Source organism: Homalodisca vitripennis, chromosome 8 (genome assembly GCF_021130785.1).
Source record: "Homalodisca vitripennis isolate AUS2020 chromosome 8, UT_GWSS_2.1, whole genome shotgun sequence".
NCBI classification, from domain to species: Eukaryota; Metazoa; Arthropoda; class Insecta; order Hemiptera; family Cicadellidae; genus Homalodisca; species Homalodisca vitripennis.
Window position 1 is genome coordinate 115,521,196 of NC_060214.1, and position 14,903 is coordinate 115,536,098.

The following is a 14,903-nucleotide window of genomic DNA, read 5'->3' on the forward strand; positions in this document are numbered from 1 at the left end:
CCCGCAAGCCGCTGACGTAAGAGGACTCCCACGTGTCTCTCCTGTTAGGCTGCTTTCTTCTCTCTTTCCGACAATCAAATTAGGGCTATTCTATTGTCATTGCTCTGCCAATCACTTCATAGCTGGCTGTTAGCCGTGAGAGCTTGTTGCGGCTTCTTTTTGTTTGAAGTTTATGAGTTGGAGAAATTGGAAACCATTTCTGCAGGTGAACCCGAGCAGTTGATTAATGGTAATGTGAAAACATTGTGAAGTCTTGAATTGAATCCTTCGTTTTATCTTTGCTGATAAAAAATCCCGAACATGATAGTTAGGGCCTACTTGGAATAATAACTTCCTGAGCTTTTATTCACTATTCTTTTCATTGTTCCTTAGAATTCAGCCACTTTATGATGTGCTTTCCTGCGATCCTAACTGTAAAAAGGTTTTATTAACTTTGCAAGCCTTTTATTATTCATTGCAGCCTGCTGTTGATAACTAATTTTATTGGTGGATAGGTGACCTGTATAGTTTGTAAGTTATAAATTGACTTTGTTATATCTATTGTACTAGTTTGAGTTAAGTTAAATTGATCTGGGGTATTTTATAATGAAATTAGGTAAGAGAAGCAAAATAATTATTATACCACGGATGGTCAAAGCGTTATGCCTGCTGAGCATCCAACTAGAACAGCTAATAAAAACTAAAAAAAGTACAGTTATACTTGAGATGATTAATTAAGAGCGTTATTTCAATTGGGACAAGTAACTTACTATAATTCCTTTATCGATTACGACATTTACAACATGATATAAGACAACTATGTTATTTTTATTATTTCAAATATTTTTCCTTTCTCTTAGAACAAAAAACTTAGAAATAGCACATAGTCATAAAAGGACCTTTGCGCTGCTTCCGGAGTGACAGGATATTCTGGATGGGTAGAGTTGGGATTAGGGGCCGCCTCCTGCCCTTGAGGAGGAATTTAGGGAATTAATACCATTCATGTTCCTTCGGGAGAAGGGTTAACTCTGAACCAGCCTCTCCAGTCAAAGCAGGCGTGGGGTGGCACGCCCTTATGTCTAGGCTAGCAGAACGCTTGATTCTTAGGGAACTCCACCAACTCAGTCATCTCCCGTAGTAGAATAGAGAAATCAATCTATCCTTCCTCCCCAGAATCTCAAATTTCCAGTTAGTGATGTGCCGCTCCTGGACATCCATAATGTTGCCCAGATTTAAGTGACAACTCGGGTTTTTGCTGTACCCAGTGTGGGTTCAACTGGAAGGTATAAACCAGCCAGAAGTGAACCGTCCTGGGGGAAAATCCATATATTTAAGTTGTTATATAATAATATAAATCTATTAACAATATTAAAATTATAATATAAAACTGTGATGGGCTTTAAAATGTTCCATTAAACCATTTATTATAAGATGAAATAAAGGAACAATATAGTTTAATACAAAGAAAAACACCCTTTATAACAAAATAAGTAGTATTAAATTCTTGTATAATTGTATTTATATCATTTTTTTCTAACGTATTTAGCTACTCATATGATCAATTATGGTTGGTTAAAGAAAACGTTTATATCCCTTGTTTAATTCTCTTCACTAGCACATGTTGGACTCTGCCAAATACCATTCTTCTGCCTTGGAAATTGTAGGAAACCCTCCACTGTTCCCATACCATTACTTTTACTAAGAGTCTTCACTTGGCTTTCAAAGTTTCAGTCGAAAAGGAAAGTAACTGATGTTGGTCACGTTTTTCAAATACACATAATAATATTATAAAGTAACGTTGTTAAGATTGCGTTGACGCAAACCACAGACTACATATGTATAACTTAGTACTACACTTAACTAGCAAAAGTACTAACTAACGACATCACCGAGACGAGAGTAAGATGGATTTGTCAAACCGGAGGAATGTGACTGAAAAGGTTGCAATTGGTGGTCAGACCACTTTCTCCAGAGTTCTGGCCACAGAGGTGTGAAGACCTGATACTGAGGCTTTTAGCCTACGGCCACAAGCCTGAGTCACAGGTTAATAGCGGGCCTCTCCGGAGAAAGTTGTACGATTTATAGATTCACTTATTCCGAGATGATTGGGGAGTGGGTATTCCTCACATAATGATGGACCAATATCATTCCTGCCGATGGGGCAAAACAAATTAAAAATCGGTTCTGGACGTAACGATTCTTGCATCTAAAATGCCTCATTAATAAGAGTTACGTATGGGTAGTGATGGAACTCTGACTTGTTCAAAGCCTTTTAGTTTATCAAATGATTAACACTAAATTATTACTTACAACTCTATCAGGACAATGCAAAGAGTAAGACACAATTTTTATTGATGTAATAAAACAATATTTGAACCAAAAGTTACATATTTTTAAGCTCAGTTTCCATATAAACAAACTCTGCACGTCACCAGTTTCAAAAGAGAACAGGATTTTTTTGGACATTTTGCATCGTAATAAATTAAAAACAAAGAATTCTTCCTGTCGAAAACTGAAAATATATCATTTTCTTCTGATGTAAACAAAAATTAAACATAGCATTAGTCATGGTACAAAAATGCTTTGTTTTTGACAGCTAAAGAAGAGGACAGATCTCGGTTCTAGAAAATTTATGTTCGGTTTTAATTTGTTTTTTATAAATTGCATTCCCTCAACGTTGAAATTTAACTTTAAATGTAAAAACCGGATGTATTTAATACCTGTACACAGTGTTCAAATCTACGATTAAACACTATTGAAATTATACTCCTAAGTTTTAGTTAAGTTTAAATCTATAAACTTTTTGTAATGAACCGACATTTTCTACGAGAGCAATGAGCAGTATAATAGTGTATTATTAAAATATGTTTTCCATGCCATACTGAACAGAAAGAACATAATATAAGAGTTAATTAAATAAATGAGATAATTTTAATATTACCTGTTTTTTTCAGGTGCATGAGGAGGCCATTAAAGAGTCGGAATCTATGTAACAAGGTAATTTGTTAATTATCATTCTTAGCATATTAGTAAGTTAAGTTAACACGATTATTGCTTATATAATTTGGACACAGAATGGCAAATTTCAGAAACTGCGACAAGTTCAGCTTGTAAGTTCTGGTAACAGACGTGACGATCTACACAGATTTAATCAGATAGAACTGACATATGTATGTTCCAAACCTGAAAAAATCCCGAAACAGATGTACGGAATGAAACTGGTTTTGCCCGATAAGTCCTTCTTTGGAATTCAAGAGTAGAATACCCGTCAGCTACGAATGCTCCACTTTTCGGATGTCAATTTTCAGTCGAGTGTAAAACCACTCCGCTCTGGTACATATTTTATACATTCTTGTGTCAGATGTGTGTTTAACTTGTGTCTGCTGCGTAACTGCCCAGATCTCCACTCTACTTTCTATCGGCGAGAACGGATTAGTTATACACGTTACGCAATTTATAGTAATTTGACACGTAATTGGGAAGTGTTTATTACGGCCACCTTTATAGCGCTCTTTTGTCAATAATTACACAACTTTAATATGCCACCTAATTGGCATGTTCTGAGTGTAATTTCCGTTCTTGTATTTTGGAAATATGAAAACTATACTTTGGGGATAGAAAGTTAGTTTTGAAAAGAACTCCATATAAGATCGTATGGAAATTACGAGCATTTTGTCTGTTAACAACCTACACGAGGTTTAAGTATGCCACACCACGAGGTTCCAAGTAAAATATTTCAAGTCTATTGTTCATTTCACTAGACTATATGTGTCACATCACACATCACATTATAGTTTCATACGATTGTACTCAGTTCTATTTAAAATTACTCTGCGACAAGTTTTGTTGACATCATTGTTAACTATAATATTAATATAAAAATGGTCGCAACGCTCAGCCAAATCCCATGGAGTGACATGCACAATCTTCGAACTCAACGTTGTTTACATAGCGTTAGCGAAGTCTGTCACTCTTGGGGATGAGAGTTTTCATTTCTGTCTGTCTGTCTGTCTGCACAATATCTTGGTTAGGATCTGTACTATAGACTTATTTTGCATGAAGCTATTCATTTGTATATAGCCAGCATCAGGTTCGAGGAACGAGAAAATTGCAGAATAAATGTTTTTTTAACAAACTGATTACAATCACACATGATACTGTAGCATATACTCGTAAAGCCTCACTATACGGAACATAAAGGAAAAAGGTTTCATCTGTAAACTGAATTAAACTTTTATGAGGTTGTGCATATCTATCCATGAGATTTAGCTAGTCATCTTTAAACCCTGTCAATACCAACTCAGCAGGCTGGCACAATTACTCTTTTTTCCGGGAGACGTGGGTGGAGGAGATGTACACAAGGGGATGTCACAACTTCTCTGTCCGTAGAATATCCAAAGAATGAAATAACCTATAGATTTGAAATTTGGCCTAAATCCTCAGTGAAACATGTTATGCAACACGTGATACGTAATCTATTTTTAACTATACGGTCAGAGGAACGTTTTGGAAGGCTTTAATGTCACCTCTTCGGTAAGTTGCATGATTGGAGAGAACAGACAACATTTCTAGTATATTGAGACGAAATAGGATTTTAAAAAAATGTTACATTAATAGTAAGTTTATTTGAATTGAATGATGAGAAAATGTATTTACGTATGTGTTTGTCACCAGATTACGTCAATAAAATACTTGATCTTTCATCGTGGAAATTCCGCTTCCACTACGTAATAAGTACCTTATCTGGATACTCCAGGTGGTTCAAGCAAGAGGTCCTATGAATACTACTGACAATACCCGGGGGTATAATAATCCAGCAAAGATGAATTATCGTGTTGGTCAGTCTGTTTAGTTGTTGCCAGATTTAGGGAGGAAGTGACGGTGAAAGTAACTTTCCCTCTCGGCGGCAAGTATGAGTGACATAACGATCGACCTTGACCTCTCGACACTCGTCTTATGTAACCGTCAGGAATTGTGTCAGGTGGCGGAGAGAGTGGTCGAGTTCGCCAGGAATCCAAGCGGCCGCACTAGTTTGTCTGCATATGGTTGCTTTCAGAGAGGGCTGATCCATAGTGTATGGACAAATAGTCTATGGACGATTTGTTATACCTTCTGGCTATGGGCCAGTCTCGCATCTATGGGCCATTAATTTGTTCTTTTGACTCTTCCGGAGGTTACCCAACATCCACAACAACACAACTTCTGCTTGCAGGCTGAACAAGCTATTAAGTAGCATTTGAAATAGACGAAGTTTTTACTAAAGTCAATAGTTCACAAGTGAGCTTGTTTGTCTTTTGATAAAACGACAATTTTCAAATTATTTTGCAGTTTTGTTTTTGTAACTACGTTCCACTATGGATTTTTTCTGTGGCCTGCTAATTAGCACGCCTAATTTGCATACCAACTCGTGCAGGTATTAAATTAATTGTTTGCCAATATAGACTGAAAAAACATGAACGGAACAAAACAAAAAGTGAGTAGGGGGATATTATCATCTATAGAATTGCATCATCTTCCAAATTAATGTGAGTTGTTTCTGATAGTATTTAGGCTTAGCTTACTTATCCAGGACATCTTACATGTAATTGGCTGAACGTTAGCGAAGCCTAACACTCGAGGGGCCTGAAAAAGTCAATTTTTGTCTGTCTGTGTATTTGTTTGCATATCCGCACGGTATTTCCAAAACGGATTTTCTTTACTTGTACATTAAACTTAATTTATAAATGAGTAACACTGAATTCGATGGTGGTGCATATCACTCCTGGGGATTTGGCTGAGTTTTTTTTTTTTTTTTTTTTTTTTTTATTGTGCTAGCGATTTGTTTCATTAGTTTAATGGGTAGCTGTGATGGTAACTAGAAAGCAACAGAATAAATGCTTTTGTTAACAGAAAAAGTACACCTATGAGAAAGTTAAACATGTGATAAATTAGTACATGTACCCTAAGTACCCCAACACACTTCACTCATGGTAACTTGGTATGTAGACTTATATTATTTAAACACAGATATGAAACCCCAATTTAATCAACGAAAATGTAAGTGTATAACATGGCAAGATGTCTCGAGAAAGATTTAATCTCAATATATTAAATTTTCCACGAAACCTTATTTCTACATAGGCAAGAATGAGAATGAGGCGTTCTGCATGTTCAACCATGGCATTTGGCTCACTCAACAGTCTAACACAATGTCTCTTGTTTGCTGGAGGATGCACAAAGATGTTGTTCACATGATTGTCCGACGGTCTATGACTTTGAAATTGTGAATTGAAAATCAGCTAAACCACAAGTAATGTGGCGTATTCCTAACGTTTAGCACATTCCTTGAAATGCAGTTTTGCACAACTCTTCTGTTGATAAAGTGCCATAAGAACATACAAATAATAACACACACAAACTATATTAAAGACTTAAGGTAAATGAAACTAACTATATGACATGCAAAAATCAAATTCCAAAGGGACTACATCCTCGACAACGGAGACTTTAACGAAAGGTATGAATGAATGCGTGGTAAGTCAGGTTGGATCCGAGATCCTTCCATGAGAAGACTAAGAGTAACAATTTAAAATCATGATACGGTAAATCACCGACAATGTCCAGACAAGGCTCCGTGGTGTCCGAGAGGCGAAGACGAGGTAAGGTCAAGGTCACAATACGTCATCACCGCACCTTGCTCCCGACTCTGGTAGCGGTAAAGGTTAATGGAATGGTGGTGGTGAGGAATTCCTGAAGGATGGGAAACTTACTAATTGCTGTTATAACGGTGATAACTTTATGTTGATTACGGATCCTTTTTTGTTAAGACATTTAAAGGCATTTTGAGATTTGTATCCTATTTTAGTTATACCAAATAAAAAAAACGATAAACGATAGTAAAACCTTTGTTTTACCATCGAGATTGTTTAGTTTAGTTATTTTTGTATAACAGCGCCTCTGATTGCTTATTATTGTAATTATTGTAATTTAACTTTGAATGACTTTGAAGCCTTGAATCAGGCATAGCCTGATGAGACCTTACATTTTCTCAAACAAGTAAAAACCCTTAGATTTATTGTATAATTAATAAGTTTTTGTAAGTTAATTATTTGTTATTTTTATAAAACATAAATCAGCATGACTAGTTAAAAATGAAAATTCGTTTTTTATTTTCTTTTAAGTGATGCACTAATGTAAATATTGTACTGTAAAGTATTCCTGTTTGAGAAAATAAATTATTATTATTATGGTAACTAATAAACCATTCATATTTACTTCTTAGTATTTTTACTAACAAAAATATTACACTGGCATATCTCGATTGTGCACCGTGTCGAATCTATTTACGTTTCGTTATCAATAACTTACATTCTAACCCAGATACAAATCCCAATTTTTCCATATTTTTGTATCCCGGTTTTACAATGCACAATACATACTGCAGTGATAATTCTCTGGGATTATGCTCGGCTGTTGTATAGCTGTATGTATTTAAGAAACCATTTCTACTTATAAGCAAAGTTGGAGTACGCTACTCTGCTTATAGCAACGTTTGCATGCAAAATTATAATTCTATAACTCAACTAATTAGGCTGAATGTGGTACCATGTCACATATAAAAATGTCATATCAGTTTGTTTACAAATTATTTTCCACCATAGCTGTCCTTAATAAAAATATAATTTTTTTGTTAACGCTCAGCCAAATCCCACGGAATGACATGAACCATCATCGAACTCGACATTTCTTATACAGAAAGAAGCTTAATGCAGCATTACAAAACTATAGGTATATTAGTTCTCGGGATATTGCGCTGACATACAGACAAATAGACAGACAGACAGACAGAAACGAAGTATTTCCAGCAACTCGAGTGATAGGCTTCGCTAACGCTCATGCAATTAGTGAAAGTGTGCCAGATTTATAGGAAATTCCAGTATTATTGCTCGTATAGGTTTAAAATGGTTATGTATATAAGACGAATTTCGTGAACCATAGGTGACAAGTAACTTTATTTTCAGATTTATATTTCAAACTAACTAATATCCTCAATATTGAGCTTTCATCCACTAAAAGCTTCAAGGATATTGAGAAAAAGAAAACTGCATCTCTTGATTTTGCCTCCTTGCCGAAACCATTAGACAAGTAGACATGCAACCTTGTGATATATCAGGGTCTTTGGAAACCATAACATGTTGCTTTCATTGATATAAACATGTTGTCATAAACCACTGTCACACCTTCATTCAGCTTCTAAGAACCCCTAGGTTTTTATCTGAAAATAAGAATATTAAGGAAGTTTTACTCCTTTATATCATAGCAATTTTAAATCTCTGCAAACTACTCTAAGGATCTTTCAAAGATTCTGAATAAATTTAATTGGAAAACTATTAGAAAATGATTATTAAAGTGTAAAGTTCACTCGTAGTTAAGAAAATTAAATTGCTTTAAAATGACAGCATTCGTTTACACGCTGTACTTTTGATAGTTGGCTTTCAACTAAATGATAATTGTATCTAATATTCACCTTTCTTATTCACAAAAAGTTTATGAACTGATTTTTACCACTCAAATGATCCATTTTATAGTAGAGTCGATAATTAAATAAGCAAAATAGTTTGTTTTAATAATGTATGTTTATTTTGACATCGCCATTTTAGATTGAGTTTCATGCGATTTTGCTAATTTTTGTTAATGCTTAACTCAAAAATTACTTCGGAGATAAAATCTTTGAAATACTCAATTAAAGTTGCGAATAATAATAATGAAAAACTTATGATGAAGGAAAAGTAGGATTGTAGACCTCTCGTCATCGTTTAACCTAGCGATAAAATAATAACAAGAACGAATGTGATTCAGGATTATAAATGTTTCCTTTTTTGGTTCAAAAGCGGATAATGGTGGACTATTGTCATCCATTATGTAAAGTATCCCCTATGTCTTGTTCTTTGAATGATGACGGATAATAGTAGAGGGCGATGACGGAAACCTCAAGGTTTGCCACTTATACAAGATGAAAAAGGAAATTTGGCTCAAGCCTGAGGGGGAAGACGAGCAAAATGTCGAGGTCAAAGACAAACATGTGGGCGGTCGACCTTCATTCGCGAGCCAACGTGTCGGAAAAAAAAATCACGAACAACATTTTTTATACTTGGTATAAACTCTTTATACCAGATCACGCATTTCAGTGTCTTTAGTTCTTTAGGAGTTTAATTTCCACTCAGATAAAACAAAACCTTTACAATTTCATGTTTGTGAGGAAATTCTACAAATCCTAAAAGTCTAGTTTCCAAAACTCTCAAACTCACATGCTACATGACAGTTTTAAGTCTTCTATATTCAATTCAAATAAAATAAAATCACATTTATTTCCACAAAATACTGAAAAACAGAAGTAAATATTTTATGTTGAAAAAGAAAACAAATGTAGCATTTTGTAGCATCTAATGGTAATAAAATGTACAAACATATTCAAGTAATACAATTAAAAATAGTTAAATAATATTAAAAAGACTTATATCACAAAGAAATAAATCCAAATATTGAAATAAAGAGGGAAATTATTTTATGTATAAAATATATATGTATATATATATATATATATATTATATATATATATATATATATATAGTATTATATACACACACACGCACGCACACACACACACACACACACACACACACACACACACACACACACACACACACACACACACACACACACATATATATATATATATACACACACAAACACAGCATTTATGATTTAGCTAATTTGCTACATAATTTCTGTATAGTTAAAAATATCATGGGAAAATAGCCTACATGGGCCTTAATGGCCTGTGCGTAGACTCGAGTTGAAATGTTTAGGATTAGAATTTTATCTTGAGAAGTGTGTAGAATAAATTTATAAATGTTTTAATTGAAAGAAGTTATCTGAAGAAGAATAACTTATGGATATGACTTAAGAATTCTGATAATTAACAATATTGTAGAGAAAGTAAACAAAAAAAAAAAAAAAAAAAAAATACAAAACTAGGATAATTACTTACGTAAACGGATTTTTCTGTCTTTAGTTTGGAGAGGAGAGATTTCCTAAAGAAAAACACATTTTCTTTAGTTAGCTTCCTTTCCATTGTAGCTTCCTTAATCATTCGTAATCATTACGTCCACTTTTTTGATAATATGGCTATACCTCTAGAGCTATTGCTCAATGACAAGTCTCCTAAGGCGCTCTCCGTTATAACAAACTGTTAAGAAGTCCTTGGCTCGTTATGCAACTGAAATCGCTGAAGCAACCGAGCCAAGGTCGTGCAGCGGAAAGAACTTCCTGTTAGTAGAAACTGGCGTCATCAGCACTTGCTCTAACTGTCGCAGTCATTAACTGCTCACCAGCTGTGAATGCCCATTGAGTTACTACTACAGAAGCCTTCCATTGTAAACATCATCACCTTGACGGAAGTCTGGGTGGTGCGAAATTTGACCATGTTGCTGAAGATTTAGTCTTAATATGTAAAGATGTCACTTAAGTGATGTTAACTGCTACGCGGGCGGGTGGCGTAACAGTTTCACGTCCTATGGAGGTATGCAGGCCGCAAGACCTTCCACTGTGGGCGATACGCTCGTTATCCGGCAAATAGCATTTCATCATTGACAACTAGAAAGTCCGCGAGGCTTCCGCGCGTATTGTTCTTCAGCCATAACAGTCCTTGAGGAAGTGGATTGGTGAGGTAATAGTAATAATAAAGCATCGATATACGGCGTTGCCCTATGCGTGCGGAATGCAGAATACCCACTAGACGTGCTGAGATAGTAAAAGCACTTCTATATTCTTCAGTAGTAATGGGTAGCTTGACGTGCCCAACAAAGCTAGGACACAATGAGCCATGATAACGTTGAAATGGCTCATAAGGCCTTTGAGATAACGAATCAGTGTTGTTTGGACAGTGTTTCGACCTGCTATCGTTGGATGCTTAACATTCAGTACTTTTTTTTTTTTTTTTTTTTCTCTTAGGACAAGAAGCTTAATAAATTGCACTTAGTCCTGTAAGAACCTTTGCGCTGCTTCCGGAGTGACAGGATATTCAGGATAGGCAAGGTTAGGGAGTAGGGGCCGCCTCCTGTTGAGATCCATGAGGAAGAATTAGGGCACTACATCTCAAAGTCATATCTCCCCGGAAGAAGGGGAGGCCAGCTCTGAACCAGCCTCTCCAGTCAAAGTAGGCAGGGGGTGGCACACCCTAGTCGAGGTTAACAGGAACCTCTGAGGTTAGGGAACAAACCCCACCAACTCCAACAGTCATCTCCCACAGTAGACTAGACCTATCGAATTGCCCATGAACCTCAAAATCTCAACATTTGCGGTTAGTGATGTGCCGCTACTGGACATCCATAAGGTTGCCCAGATTGAAGTGGCACATCGGTTTTTGCTGTGCCCAGTGGTGGGTTCAACTGGTAGGTATAAACCATCCAGAAGTGATCCCTGCTGGGTAAGTAGTACTTGCTCTTGGTTTAATCTAATTCCATATCGTTAAAAGTAAATTAGTTCTAGTTTTGAAACGTGGTGGTAGATGTACAACAAAATAAATCAAATTCTACCCCTCAATGATTTCTTACTGAGAATTTTGTTTCAATTTTTGGTGGTTGAAAAAGAATTGGTTGTCAACAGCACATACTCTGTACACATATCCCTCAAAAACAGTTGAAAACAAATAACATAGCGATAACATAGGAATACATCGATGAAGTTCCGATATAAAAATAGATGTTGTATTTAAAAAAAATATTATTGTTAGGATCAAATTCTTTTAAATTTAAATTTCTGATCAGACCGTTATGTCACTAAGTATGCATTGTCCTGTAGTCAGAAAAATTTTAAAATCCAAAATGCTGCCCTCTCCAAAACGTTTATTTCAACACTTTTAAATGCAAACTAAGTTTATTTGCCTTATGGCATCTCGTTTTAACTATTGAACCAATTTATACATTTTGGTGAAATCCCCGATTTTCGGTTACTCATCTGATCTATAGACTACAAAATGTGGATTTTTAATGGAAGGTCACTTTTCTAAGTAGTATTAATTTTATTTGTACCATTGTCTTTTAATTGTTTTATAAAATATGAATGCATAATTGTTCTCTTTTAAATTATCATTACCGAATGTGTTATTATATTTTTTAATTTTATTATTTTTTTATTTTTTTGGTTCCACAAAAAACCTTTTATAAGGAAACTTCCTGTTTATTAGTCCAATTAGAGCCACAAAATTCTTGACAAATTAGATCCACCCTGCGGTAGCTGTAGACTCAAACAAGCCTCCACTGAATTCATTAGCCGCACACACACACACACACACACACACACACACACTGGGTCAGTTCAGAGTTCAACGAGTTTTACCAAAGGTGAAAGTCACATCTTCATTCGGTTGTTGGCCAAGAGTGAAGTAACAGGTTAAGAATTTTAAAAGTGGACAAATTAACTTCTGTTGAGTTGTTAGCGCAAGTGATGTCCTCAATTATGGAATAGAGACATGGCGTTAATCATCCGCACGCAACCACGGCCTTGCCATTTCGTTAACACTAAATCACATTACTGTCGCTACAAAACACAATAATTCATTTATAGATGCACACTGTTGCCGATTCTGAGAGACAACCCTCAAGTATATAAATTTAAAATACTATTTCCAATATAAAAATTGAAAAACTTGCGTGTTTGCCATTAAAAAAATGAATTAATTAGATTTCAAATATCACCCCGGCTAACCGTCCGAACAGGACGATTGTTGGGAGTCAGTAGGGCTACAAACAGGACGAATGTTGGGAGTCAGTAGGGCTACAAACAGGACGATTTTTGGGAGTCAGTAGGGCTACAAACAGGACGAATGTTGTGAGTCAGTAGGGCTACAAACAGGACGATTGTTGGGAGTCAGTAGAGCTACAAACAGGACGATTGTTGGGAGTCAGTAGGGGTACAAACATGACGAATGTTGTTAGTCAGTATGGCTACAGACATGACGACTGTTGTGAGTCAGTAGGGCTACAAACATGACGACTACTGTTATTCAGTATGGCTACAAACAAGACGACTGTTGTGAGTCAGTAGGGCTACAAACATGATGACTACTGTTAGTCAGTATGGCTACAAACAAGACGACTGTTGTGAGTCAGTAGGGCTACAAACAAGACGACTACTGTTAGTCAGTATGACTACAAACAAGACGACTGTTGTGAGTCAGTAGGGCTACAAACATGACGACTACTGTTAGTCAGTATGGCTACAAACAAGACGTCTGTTGTGAGTCAGTAGGGCTACAAACAAGACGACTGTTGTGTGTCAGTAGGGCTACAAACAAGACGACTACTGTTAGTCAGTATGGCTACAAACAAGACGTCTGTTGTGAGTCAGTATCGCTACAAACAAGACGACTGTTGTGTGTCAGTAGGGCTACAAACAAGACGAATGTTGGGAGTCAGTAGGGCTACAAACAGGACGATTTTTGGGAGTCAGTAGGGCTACAAACAGGACGAATGTTGTGAGTCAGTAGGGCTACAAACAGGACGATTGTTGGGAGTCAGTAGAGCTACAAACAGGACGATTGTTGGGAGTCAGTAGGGGTACAAACATGACGACTGTTGTGAGTCAGTAGGGCTACAAACATGACGACTACTGTTAGTCAGTATGGCTACAAACAAGACGTTTGTTGTGAGTCAGTATGGCTACAAACAAGACGACTGTTGTGAGTCAGTATGGCTACAAACAAGACGACTGTTGTGTGTCAGTAGGGCTACAAACAAGACGACTGTTGTGAATCAGTAGGGCTACAAACATGACGACTACTGTTAGTCAGTATGGCTACAAACAAGACGACTGTTGTGTGTCAGTAGGGCTACAAACAAGACGACTGTTGTGAGTCAGTACGGCTACAAACAAGACGACTGTTGTGAGTCAGTAGAGCTACAAACAAGACGACTGTTATGAGCCAGTCGTCGATACCTTCGACTCGTCAGTACAGTTTTGTCTGTGATATAACCGTCTTGCACGGTCATTTTGAACAGAATTCGGTTGTCTTTGAGAGCTAATACCTTATTTAGGTTAGATTCCAAGTGTTGGCTGCTTAGGAAAATTTACCACGAGGTTTCTCTGAGCGACCTCTTTAAATTTTCTAGATGGAACAAGTTAACCACTTGAGCTGCGGTGGTTAACCAAGGACCTTTTTTAGTTAGATAGGACATTCCCAGAAAGGAATTAGAATTCATGAAAAGTATTGAAAGTACCAGTCTCCTTCTTAACATCCCTTTACTCGTCGTGTTGCATAGAGACAAAGCAATACACTGAAGCAGCCTTGAGATGGTTTGCATGAAAAAATAAGTGCACCATTGCATCAAGTCAATGTTCGTGCCAAGCGCCATCACCACATGCTACACTTCTTACTCACGTGTCACGTTAGACTTTGTCCTTCTTCCTCCTTCCTGCTTTCTAAACATTGCCAACTGTCACGTAATCACAGAATAGTTTCCAAGAACGCAAAGACTCTGTTGGCTCATAGGGAGGTGAACATCTCTCCCCCGGGACTACTAAGTGGGGTTTCATTTCTCTCTCAGCCAATACTTAATGACCATATATTAAGTAAGTGTTTGAATATTGAAATTATAAGTTGTGAAAACTAGCGTGACGATTTGCCTTAAAACCGTTGTTCTTGACTAAAAAAATATTCATTTCGCGATTTAACTTAGCTGGCTGTACTTTTGTGTTCTTGCATCTGGCATTGTATAGTTAATTTAAAATATGCTCCAGTGTTTTATTTGCTCAGACAACAGCAACCAAGCAGTAGAACTCTAGTGTTTCACTAGTCCACGGCCAATGACACCAAAGCAGTAGAACTCTAGTGTTTCACTAGTCCACGGCCAATGACACCAAAGCAGTAGAACTCAGTGTTCCAC

The 14,903-nt window shown here is 36.5% G+C and overlaps 1 protein-coding gene across 2 annotated transcripts in view; it reads left to right on the forward strand.

The window, feature by feature from the left end:
• LOC124367957 (proteoglycan 4) overlaps positions 1 to 14,903 on the forward strand; it is a 167,946-nt gene that overhangs the window by 55,121 nt on the left and 97,922 nt on the right. For both annotated transcript variants that reach the window (XM_046825190.1, XM_046825189.1), the window contains exon 2: positions 2,934 to 2,976. In XM_046825190.1, the coding sequence (XP_046681146.1) occupies positions 2,938 to 2,976 (39 nt within the window). In that variant the 5' untranslated portion in view covers positions 2,934 to 2,937. The remainder of the gene's footprint in view (positions 1 to 2,933; positions 2,977 to 14,903) is intronic.